The 12,228-nt window shown below is 36.7% G+C and overlaps 1 protein-coding gene across 1 annotated transcript in view; it reads left to right on the forward strand.

Moving 5' to 3' along the window:
* MAN1A1 (mannosidase alpha class 1A member 1) overlaps positions 1–12,228 on the forward strand; it is a 150,873-nt gene that overhangs the window by 48,417 nt on the left and 90,228 nt on the right. The window contains exons 3-4 of the mRNA XM_087775918.1: positions 677–792; positions 12,065–12,145. Of these exons, the coding sequence (XP_087632044.1) occupies positions 677–792; positions 12,065–12,145 (197 nt within the window). The remainder of the gene's footprint in view (positions 1–676; positions 793–12,064; positions 12,146–12,228) is intronic.

Here is a 12,228-nt window from a genome sequence, read left to right on the forward strand (position 1 = left end):
TATCCGTCTCCATAACAGAAGCAGAAGGATGCCACTTTTGCAAACAACCAGAACCTGCTCTGAAAACTGATGCCTGGCTGTCTGTCCTGAGCTGAGAAATTCAGATGTGTGCACGTTTGCCTTTGCTCCCCCAGTGCTATCTTGTGCAGGTTACATGGTGATGCACAGTATCAGAAAAATTGTTTTTCAGAGAGGATACTTCTTAAAGGGCTTGCTTAACTGAAACGTGATCACTGCTTATCAGCTTCTTTAAGCTTTATGTATATTGTTGAGTATAAAAACAAAAAAACAACTGTCTTTTTTCACTCCGAACTGGAAGAAACAGTCATTTCTCCATTTGTTGAGATTTATTGTCTTCTATGAATTACATTTTACAGTGAACTGTTCCATTAGTGTTTAAAAATGCAAAATCATGGCTGAAAATGTAGTGCATCAGAGCTGCTCTTCAAAGCTTCATTAGTGGAAGAAATACTTAAATATTATGATGCTGTGTTGTGGCGTGGGAATCAAAGTTAAGGCTGTGAATTACTAGTTGCCCACTTAAATGCTTATACACCCAATTTTTAATTGGATTAATTGAAATTAGATTTTGAAATTAGAATTAATTTAAATTAATTAGACCTAACTGAAAAGCCTTCTGTTGGAAAGTAAATCACTGGCTCTTCATGTATTTCAGGTAACATTCAAGGAGCAACAATAGTGGATGCCCTTGATACACTGTACATCATGGAAATGAAAGAGGAATTCAAGGAAGCCAAGGAGTGGGTTGAAAAAAACTTAGATTTCAATGTGGTAAGTAGTGTTGCTGATTTAACATTTAATGCTCTGTTTAGTCTCCGGGGCCAATTGAGGACTAGGTTCTAATATTGCAAGCATGATACAAGGCTACAGAATTTAGATCATTGATAGATAAAGCAAGGCAGGAAGCAGAAACATAATAAACTTACTGCTCTGCTTATATGCAGTTTTTCAGTCAGAGAGATTTAGGTAGATAGGAGGCAACGAGCTGAACTGAAGGAAGGAAAAAGGAATAGAGTATTTACCATTGTAAAGTAAACAACAAACTTTTCAGCCCTTTTGGATAGAAGAATCAGGACACTTCAAGCATTAATTTTTTCGTTATATAAACACTTTGCATTTTTGGTTTGTGAAATCTTCCACAAATTAGACTTACACTTAAAGCAACACGCCATACGTACAGCTACATGTCATACATACCATTTAAGTTCCGTTGTGTATTCTAGTGAAGTTAAATCCCATGAGTTAGACTGAATTGTTGGCACAAACTGAGCTGCTTTAGTCTTATGAGGCACCAGGTCATCACAACTGCATGTAAAAATCATCCTGTTAATTGGTAAATATGTAACTGAGAGCAAAGTCCATTATTAAAGGTTTTATTCTAGAAAGGCCCTGAACAGGCAAGAACCTCTGTAAAATTTCAATGAAATTGAGAAGACCTCCTGGTTTAGGTTTTTTTTTTGTTTTGTTTGGGGTTTTTTTGGGTGGGCCAGAGTATGTATTATAATTGCTGGGTACAGAGAGCTAATGGAGTACCTCTGCTGATTGGTGTAGTAAAGTAGGAAAGCATTGTAGGCACGGTACACTGAGCACTTAAAAGCTCTTGTAGTTGATGTGCGTAATGGTAGAAACACTTTCTGAAAACAAAGTACTCTTTCTAATATGTTATGCAAAAGTCAGGATTAATTAACTTCTCTTACATGCTTGAGAATTAATTATCATTTTAAGAAGGAGGAGTTAATAAGAGTGGATATTATATAGTTTATATAAGCAGCAATTTAGTGTGCATTTATGTTTACATTAATAATGTAAATACAGGATATTAAACTGTGCTTCTGAGTAGTGTCAGATATCTGAATGACATGCTAACTTGTGCATAAGATTTTTTTTTTCTAAAGGAATTTTTGTAATATTAAATTCCTGTCTTATTAGCTTAGCATTATTAAGATGTTTAAAAATGTAAAAACAAAACATCAGAAAATAGCAAAATCCACTTCAAAGGAAGAGCTGAGCTCCACTTGGAGGAACATCATAAAGCACTGTAGAGTGATACATTAATAACACTAAAATCTTTGGTTTTGCGTAAATCTTGCTATACTTTGTACTGGAAACTTCTAGATGGTATTGCCTACAATTTCAGCTCCTCTTGTTAATTTATGTACTTTGTAAAACTATGTAGCACTTACTTATTTTTTCTCAGTAATGCTTAAAAGCTATGAAGCCTTTCAAAATATCTGAAATTTTGTATTGCGTTAGTCAGTCGATGCAGCAATCCAGCAGATTTACTGTAACTACTTTACAGATAATACTGATAGGCATCAGGAATAATATCTTGTTCCTGATATTCCTGTAAATAGCTGTCTTGAGTTTGACACCTCACAAAATTATTTTCATAATACTTCATAGTCCTATAGAATTGAATTTTACGTTGGTATCAGTAATGAGTAGATGAATTTTCCCAAAGTGAAATGAGGAAGTGAAAATAAATAATCACAACACCAACTTTAATAATTGACGTCAGTTTGTTTAACAGTTGAATTGTTTGATGCTACTCAACTTGTACTCTTGTTTAGTTTTCCACTTATATTTAAAGTTCTAGTTTCAAATGCTGCTTTGTATTTGTATCTTATAGTTTAAAGTTGGAAATCACTTAACATAAAGAACAGCAGGGCCCTCTCTTTTGTGTTTAAGCATTTATCATGTATCAGGCATTACTTGACATTTTCTGCATTAATGTTTTGTACACTCTTACTTGCTCCTGTTTTAGAAACCTTTCTCCCGTGAAAGTGATTTAGTTTTTAATAACTGACACACTGACATATCCTTATGTATTATTTCTTGTGAGTAGAATAAAACATGTTTCTGTTTGATGTTTCTGGTTATTTCCTGGGCAGCAACTGCTTAATCAGCTTTTGGGGAAGCATGTTTGGCCTTTATTTGTGTAAATAGGATTAGTTTTTCTCTCCATTTAATCTTAGAACTACGCTTTTTAAATCTTAACTTTTCTTTAAGATGTTCTTTACAAAAATAGCTGTGACTATATTCTGTGGCAGAACCTTTTCTCTTTATATTCTATGTCAATGCAGCTGCATAAAGCAAGTTTTCCTTTCTAGAAGTTTGTAATACATCAGATACTCATTGTACATGTTGAACTATTTGGCCAGCGCTCTATCTTTCTCATCACCTGATCATAAAAGTTTCCAAATGTCATTTTGTAAAGTAAGCACTAGTTTATCCACATAAAAGGATTTATGGAATAAAGACGACTTAATGGGAAATGGCATCATCTTTTCACATGTTAGATTTCAGTCCCTCAATTCAATGAATTAGTTGTCAGGGTTACTCTTGTTTACCTTTCCGGAGAAAGTAAACTGTTTTGATTTTGAAGGAAAATTCTAGATAGGTAAATGCCGCTTTTCTCGGCAAACTTGTGAATTTTGATAAGCTTGTGAGTAGATGTGTTTGGAAGCTTCCCCTTTTGGAGTATAACAATGCTTAGGCTATTTTTATTATAACTGCAGCTGGTAGCCCTGTGATTTTATAACTGAGATATCCATATTGCAATGCTTGGAGTTTTTTTCTCTCATAACTGCTGAAATTCCTTGTATTTGATACCTTGCTGAAGTTTCAGCCAAAATGAGTAGTCCTTCAGGAATTGAGTTGCATTTTCTGATTCTGTCAATATTTTAAGAGATTTAGACATACTCATGCCTTTGGAAAGAGTTGACATTTAGCAGTGGCTAAATCCATGGTCTTTGCAGCATGGATGTGTGCTCTGTTTTCCATTAAATCACTTCATGTCTGTGGGGGTGTATCTTTGCTCTTCCGTTAATGTAGCTGAGGATTTGGTCTGACCTCCCCACCCGTGCTGCTGCCCACACACCCTTTTCACGGTGCTCGCGCACGGCCCTGCCCAAGGCTGCGCTGGGCTGGGTTGCGTATCAACATGTTGCAACGGAGGAAAAAGGAGCCAGTCTTTCACGGGATCACTAGGGAGCTTGGCTGCTTCCGAGCTACAACTACACACTGCTGCGTGCTTCTCTGGTTCTATTTTTTCATTATTTGCTTTAGGACCTGCACACACACAGAGCATTCATAGCTTTCTGAAGGAGTTTCTGTACCACCACTCAATTTCTGCTTCACACTAGGGAGGGAAAAGCTATTGGTCTCTGCCACGCAAGGGGCGAACCACAATGAATCCATACTCGGGAAGAGAGATTGGAAGAGGGATCTTAATGAGATGGATGGAGGGATCAGGATCAGGAGTCAGGGAGCAGTGGTGCAGGAGCTGAGCCGCTTGGCACAGCAGTGAAGGGTTGTACTGGAATTGATGGTGCTTCGCTTCTATACCCAGACCCAGACACATCCCAACTTCTTTAGGATAAGAGACTAACTGACCCGTCCCCCTCTTCTTCAGCCCTGCTAAACTCCTTCCCCACAAAAGGACAGTCTTGCCCATACTGCATACTGGGAACAGTCCTTGGCCTACATGGTGTCCTAAAGAGTGCCTGGACATTGGCTGGAAAACTAGGGGCCCAAACCAGACCAGAAGGTGCTAACAATTAAATGGTATGTGGGACAGTGCTTGAATTCATGCCCTGACCCACTGATCAGCCATCTGATGTGGGTGTAGTCAGGCAGGACCAGAATGGGAACAAGGTACGGAACAGCAAGCCATGTGCTTGTTGGGAGAAGAGGAAAATTATTTCTTCTGCCAGCAGATTGCTCAAAGGTGAATTTAGATTCAAACTAAAATAACCTTCCTGTTGGTTATTAGTGGATTTTGCTTTGTTTTCTTCATCCCTCTCTATTTTTGGTCAAAATGGAGGATGGCAGAAAGTTATGATTGCTCGGTCAGATGAAAGTGGCAGCCCTCTGTGCAATAGCTCTATCTATGTGGATAAAATTTAATTGACTTTAGTTGACATTTTATGCGAGCATTGACTCATCGTGCATTATCTGTCTGATCACAGATACCTTCCCTTGTTAACTACACAGGATGGATCAACCTAGGAAAGAGTTGATGTTGTGCTGTGGGGAAAGTATGAACAGCATTTCATTATTTGCTCTCGGAGACAGGTACTAAATGAGCTGAGGAGCTGCATCAAGAGAAGGGAATGAGTAAGACTGCAAGGATACGTTGAGTCTTGTGTCCTGTTAGCACTCTTAAGCAAAGCTGTTTACAGACAGACTGTCAGTCAGTCACTGTATCTGATTTTATAAGCCACCCTGAAGCTTGAAGGCTTACTTACCAGTTCTGATTTTCATCTTTCTACTTAGCTTTGCAAATTTCAGTGTCTTTTAAAGAAGCTTCATGCAACGTAGAAGTTTTGCATGTAATGTGTCTACTGTTTTGGGAACTAGAAGAGAGTGGATAAAGTACAGAAACTTGAAATTGTGTTTATCTCTACTGCCATGTGTAGATTAACTTGCACCTTTTCCAAGATCCCAGAATAGCAAATATTATTTGGATCTAATTATTAATGCTTCCAGCATTTATCTTTAGCTCAAGTCTATCTGTGGTGTGGCAGTTAGTAACAGGACAGACTTTTAGAATCCGGATTGTTTATTTCAAACTTCAGCATTTACAAATTTAAATCCTGCTACTCTCAAACTGTAGATATTATGATTGAATTACAATTATATTTAACAGTCCATAACCTAATGTTCTGGCTTGGAGGCAGATGGTTCTTTGGCGCTTTATTCTTGGTGTTTTTTTCACTTTAACTGAGAAAATCAGAGAGTTTCTGAACATAACAATTTGCAACAGGATAGCTTTCCTATTTAAAAAAAAAAAAGGGTGTGTGGGAGGTGAGAGTAAATGGACTTTAAGCAAATGTATAATGGGTCTGTGAGGAAGCTTAAGAAAGCCAGCAGTTGAAAATGGTTCTTTAGTTTGTGGGACCATTTGTTTACTAGTTTGCCACATAACTTGTTAGTACACTCTAAATGCCAGACTTCAAAGTGACTTGATTTTGTTTTGATTGTGAATAGGAAATTACTTTGGTAGTCTAAAACGAGATCCTGCAAATTTATTATTAAATGCAGTTCTTTTGCTGCTAGAGTTTGTTAATGCCTTCAGTAACAACACTTTATTTTTGTGCCTGTTTAAGATCTTACGGTTTGCCACGTGGGGACTTCAGCAAGGTTAAATAGCATCTTATGCAATAACCAGGTTTTGACACTTGCAATAAAAAGGTTGCTAAAATTGTTTCCCTTGTCTATGGGAACTGAGTATTTTAGCCAGCTGCCACTAAATTTCATTTGTGGAATATGAATGAAACTTTTTTCCCCACAATTGCAAGTAATTAAAATGATGTTTAATTACAGTAGCTTAAAGTGAGCAATTGTAGTACTCTTGGTGTCTCTATCATACTTCCTGGACTGCTTGAAAATGCTAAGATTTGTTGTTGTTCCCAACCTTTGTGTTTCAACAGGGGGATACTATTATTATTTAATAGTAATAACAATTCCAAATCCCTCTCATTTCACTTGAAATGTGGGCCCTTTGTGTCCATTTTTTAGTCTAGAATTATATACATTATTTAGCATTGTTCAGTGTAGAGTCCCTGACGTTCTCTTGCACAGCTTGTTAACCTGTGGAATACGGGCCGTTTGCAATGGTACGGTACAGTATGTGGCCATGGGGGGAGCTGCAATATTTCTTGTACATAGGAGCCATAGATGGAAATGCAGATGAGGTGACTGAAATTTTATTACGCTGTTGATGAGATAAGAACAGGAGAACTGAAGGAAAGAAAGTTTTGGAAAGAATCTGTGCAATAAAGAAGACAGATACAAGTTATTTAGTAGGATTTGTGGCCTTATTTGGATCTTTATAAAAACAAAGTGAGTAAGCTCTTCATCAAATATAAATTAAGGTGACTCAATTATTGTGGATACATTCATCCACATAAACAGCACACAGTATTTTCTCCAATTGAATTATGAATGGCAGAGCAAGTACCAGTGCTGATGAGTGCCAGGTGGAAGCTGATACTACATAAATAAAATTGGGTTGTATTTCAAATGTTGTGTTTATAAGTGAGGGTGACTTCCCATGAGAAAACATAAATGGAAGTTGTTTTGGCCTTGGTCTACGAATTTGTGGAGAGGAGGACTTTCAGGAAAGAGATGAGTTAAAGAAATGATCCAGAAGGATGTTTTGGGAAGGTGGAGGAGTCTAATAGGAGAAGGGCTTCAGGAGAGCCCAGCTGACAGTAGTTTTGTTGTCTGAACAGAGCTTTCAGCATTAAATTCAACTACAGCTGGTTTAAGCTTCAGCAGTTTACCAGTTGTAGGCTTAATCCTCTGGTGTATGGAAGGGTGAGGGAAGTGAAGTGAGGTGCAGCTGCGATCAATTGACCCTATCATAGGTTTACAAAGAAAATACAAATGCAGAGTAACACAAACTAGGTAATGTAACTCTTGACACTTTTTTTTTCTTCTTCCTGTTCGGTAACATTTGTTGCTTTTTGAAGATGCGGCTTCCTTCAGGTATAGTCAGCCTTCCTTTCTTTAAAAGGAGTTAGTTTAATAGGTTTACCTGTCACATTCTGCAGCTTCTTGAGTGTTTCTCAGCTATGATTCTTCTCTTGCTTAAAAAAAACTTATTTTAGCATTTCTCGTTGTCAAGAGAAAATGACAAAACACTCAGCTGTTTTGTCATTTGATTGTAGAGACTTGGTTATTTGCATAGCCTGGGTTTGAGAAAGAGCAGCCTCTACCATATGTAAATAGGTTCATTTTGGCGTTATGTGTCTAGCTGGCAATGTAAAGGATGTTACATCTCTTTGTCAAAATAATTTTGTCATTAAAAACTAATTAAGGAAACCAGATGAAATTCCATGAAGTTGTCACAGTTTTGCTCTTGCACCATGTAATGGATACATATATTGCTTTCGGTTTTCTATTTCGCTAAGTACAGTGAGAAGCAGTCACAATTTCTGTGGATTTCGTATAGTACTTGGACTATCCCATTTATGATTCACTTATCAGAAGATCAAGTAGTGAATGATGAATTATTAATCAAATGTAAGATGAAAGACCAAATTACTCATATACTTCAATTAACATAAAAGCCCTGGAAGTAAAACAAAATACTTTGTTCCCAATATACATATCACTTTCCCAAGCATCTACATGCTTTCAGAATCCTTTATAAAAGGGAGGCCTCCAAAACTAGCAGCCAGAGCAAGATGATATTGCATAGGAACAATAAGAGCTTAGCACAGATGTGTACTAACAAATGTGTGCCAGATATCGTTGTACACAGCACGTGGCCACACAGCCTAATTGGGATACTAATGAAAAGACTGTAAAATTAGAGATTATGTCTGTCCAGTTGGTCAGAGTCATCTTATAGACTTGGGATCTTACAAAAGGAACATCGTGGTCATTTTGAAATAAGCATGTCCAGTCACTTCTCCTTATAGAAGTTCCATTAGATCTAATGGAATTAATTCAGCCACTGCTCAGACCTGCTATGTAATGATACAATGATGGTTTGAAAGAGAAAGCTAAATTTGAAATACAAAAAAAAAAAGTAAAATGATTCTGGCCTCTTCAGCTGGTGAAGTAGAAACTTTGGGAATTGCAGCTAAAAATTTTTCCTATATATTTTGGCACTGTTAAATGGATCATAAGGTGTTTGTGTACAGCTGGATCTGAAAGCAAAATAAAAAATAACATTGCTTACTTAGAATTTGACTGCTGAGTAGAAATATACAGACTTATTTGTGCAAACTGTATGTGGATGGCGATTAAAAATATGAAGAGAGGGTAATGATCAGGGTGTGGCATCTTAAATGTGAAATACAGAAAATTTTAAAAAATCAAACCAGAAAGAAGGGTAAGTTGGTGTAGCAGAATCTGCTACTTTTAGGACAAGTTCACTTCTCTTAACAGACTACTACCTCACACGAACTTTCCATATAGAGATGAATGTTTCTTTGACATGAAGTTACAAAACTTCTTTAACTGTTTTGCAAATTGCTATAATTGCTGTGCTTTCTGAGAATACTACTAGCCTGGCATAATGAGTTTAAGAATAACTATGTATTAAGCATACAGCTTTCAAATCTACCATTAATGAAATGTCTGTCCATGTCATTAATTGCGTCTGCTTCAGTGGCTTGTATAAAGATTTTAGTAAGAGATGAGGATTTTGAACAAAGGTTCAAGAGGTTTGTGCAAGTGAAGTATTGGAAATCTGATAACATTAAAACAATGGTTAGCATCAAGAAATGTCCTGAAAGATCACCACTTCAGCAAACATTCAGGATTACAGAGCAATTAATCTTTGTGGTTTGACAGGAAAATCTTTATTCACATTACTTAAAGTCTTCTTTTTGTCTGTAACTGAATTCCAGAAGCAGATGTCAGTGCATACATACTGAGCTTTTCTTAAAGGGCCTTTGCTTTCCTTGAAAGATAGCAATGGTTTGTGAGTTAAGTGGCCATATTAAATCCAGCAAGGCAAAATGTAAGGTTCTGGAGACAAAATATTCAGCTCATACATCACTCAATTTACTTCGAGCAATTCAAAATCAAAAAGTAATTTAATTCAATCCTTACAGGAAAGACAAGTGTCTGGGATATCTGATTAACTCATTTCCTTGTCTAATACTTACCTCTTTACAGCTTCAACTTTCCCACATCACAGAAAAGTTCTCAGCGTGTGCTGAGGCTCAGGATTGAAATAGAAAGAACCTGAACTTCTGAAGAAGGTTCTCAAGTAAAATACTATTTATAGGAGTTTCAGCGAGCTCAAGTTCCAGGGAAGAGAAGCTGCCCCTATCACTCCTTTAGTCATCCTTTCTTCAGTCAGATCAAATCAGATCAGATCAGCCTTTCCTAAGTCAGATCAGTTCTCTACAAGCTGTTTTATGCATTGGATTTAGTTAAGGTAGACTTCTTTATTTAATGTAGAGTTCTTACATAGGTAGCCTGCTTAGCAGATGAACCACTGTATTGTCTAGTTAGTTCAGATTTCTAGAGGTTTTAAATGTTTTTATATCCATTTCCCCAAGTTTACCATATATCATGATATAGGAAAAAGAAATACACAGAAATGGCACTAGTTAAAGTTGAAGCGAATACCTGTTTCCAGTTACTTCATTCTCCTTCTTGCTGGATTCAGTGAGACAGTGACTGACTACTTGAAAGCAGAAATACCAGATTAATTTTGGGAACAGAAATTAAGCCTTTTTTTTTTTTTTTTTGGCTTTCTATTTTCTTTTAGAAAGAATAAGAGTAGACCAGTATTGGGAGAGCAGTGAGTGAGGAGAAACTGCAGAGTTTTAGTATACTTAAACTTGGAAAAATGTTATGTTCTGAACAGTACAAGACAGGAAGATAACTTTTTCAGTTTGCAGTTTTAACATGTGATGACAGGTCTGAGTTTTCAATAGGCAGATGTGCATGATGGCTTTACTTTGCCCCTTTGAATTGTGCTCATGTGTATAAAACACCACACACAGGCACACACATACAGTATATATGAATTATATATTAATCAGAGCAATTCTGTGGATGAAATTATATCCTCCATTTTTAGAGGGGGAGGTGCACAATAAATTTTAGAGGAGAAAAGTTAAATGCCTGAGGGTAAATGGACAAGCATTGTAGCAAGTCAGTGGGTTTTTTTGAAGTCTGTACCTTTACAACTGATGAAACACTGAACAACTCTCCACAATGTGTCTAGATACCTGTCCTTAATCAGAGTGCCTTGCAAACTCAAAAGCATGAAGTCGTATTTCTAGTAAGTAACCTAGTGCTATTTTCTTCTGCAAAGGCAGTTTACTAGAATTTAAAATCCATAGAGAACAGGGAGCAACTTCTTCCCTCCTACATAAACTGACATCTGAACGTTTAAACTGGAAAAGTACAAAAACTAGATGAGTGAGAAAAGCCTGCAAGCCCTTTGGAATAAAATCCTGCAGCTCTACCATGCATTGATTTATATTGAATATAGCTATAGTTTATGTCAGCAAATAGAAGATGGAAAAACAACTCAATATAGAAGCAAGAGCAACCCAAAACACACGAAAGTCAAACACCTTATTTACGTGCCCAAAAGTTCAGAAGATTGACTGCTGGGTGCCATTTTTCTACAGAAATACAAAAATACAAAAAGTAGTATTACATAAAAAAGTGAAAATTGAGAAACTTCAGTAGATCAGCTTTTCAACTGAATGCCTCTTGAGTGGATTGGATGTTGTGTGTTGCGGTAAAATTGGAGTTGACTTGGTAAAGAACAAGAGAAGGTAGTGATCATGAGACTCAGATTCTTCATTTAGGTTTGAATTTAAAAAGGCAGAGAAGAATGTGCTTTGAGTTTTGAAATAGGTAATGGCTGTATCTATACTGCTCAGTACAACAAACCTAGGCTCTATCATTGGTAAAGACCAGACCAGCTTGGGAAGGGCTGTCACTGTAATAGTGAAAGATCATCTGCTTCCTAGTGAATACATACCATGATTACATTTTTGTCATGAACATATAATTGACTCATTCTAATGTTACCTCCCATTTTACAATCACCTGCATTTGGACTTGAGATAGGAAAATTCTTATTATGACATTCTGATCAAGAACTGCTTAAAGGGTGTCTGAGAAACGATAGTGTGAGGTGAGGTAGTGCAGGACAGAGGATCTGAGAGGACATTTTGTGTGTGAGCGCAGAATCATCTGCAGGAAGGTACTTAGATATGTGGATTCAGAGAATATCCAGGTGGAAGAGATGAGAAGTTTAACAGGGTGAGGATAATGGAGAGGACATTTTGTTGACGTGAGGAAGAGAAGGAAATACTTTAAAATGCCTGAAGTTCGCTTATGTTGGCTTTGCCTACATCTTCTGTGTTTTGCCATTTACAGCTGTTGTAGCTTAATACCTGCATGTATATATATATATATTAAAAAAAGAAAAACACACAAAAAAAAAACAACAACAAAAACAACCCCAACCCAAAAAACCTAAAAAGAAGCAACCAAAACTGTACAGAAAAGTATCAGGGAATAAAACTATGTTTATTTATTTCAACAGAATGCTGAAATTTCTGTTTTTGAAGTGAACATCCGTTTTGTCGGTGGATTACTTTCAGCTTACTATCTTTCAGGAGAAGAGGTAAGATATTTCCACATGGCTTATTTGAAATATCATCATCTAGATAAAGAGCTAACTTTTAATGATTTTATTTATCAGAATTA

This window comes from Nipponia nippon, unplaced genomic scaffold (genome assembly GCF_047370975.1).
Source record: "Nipponia nippon isolate SJK-2023a ecotype South Korea unplaced genomic scaffold, ASM4737097v1 scaffold_4, whole genome shotgun sequence".
Lineage (NCBI taxonomy): Eukaryota > Metazoa > Chordata > Aves > Pelecaniformes > Threskiornithidae > Nipponia > Nipponia nippon.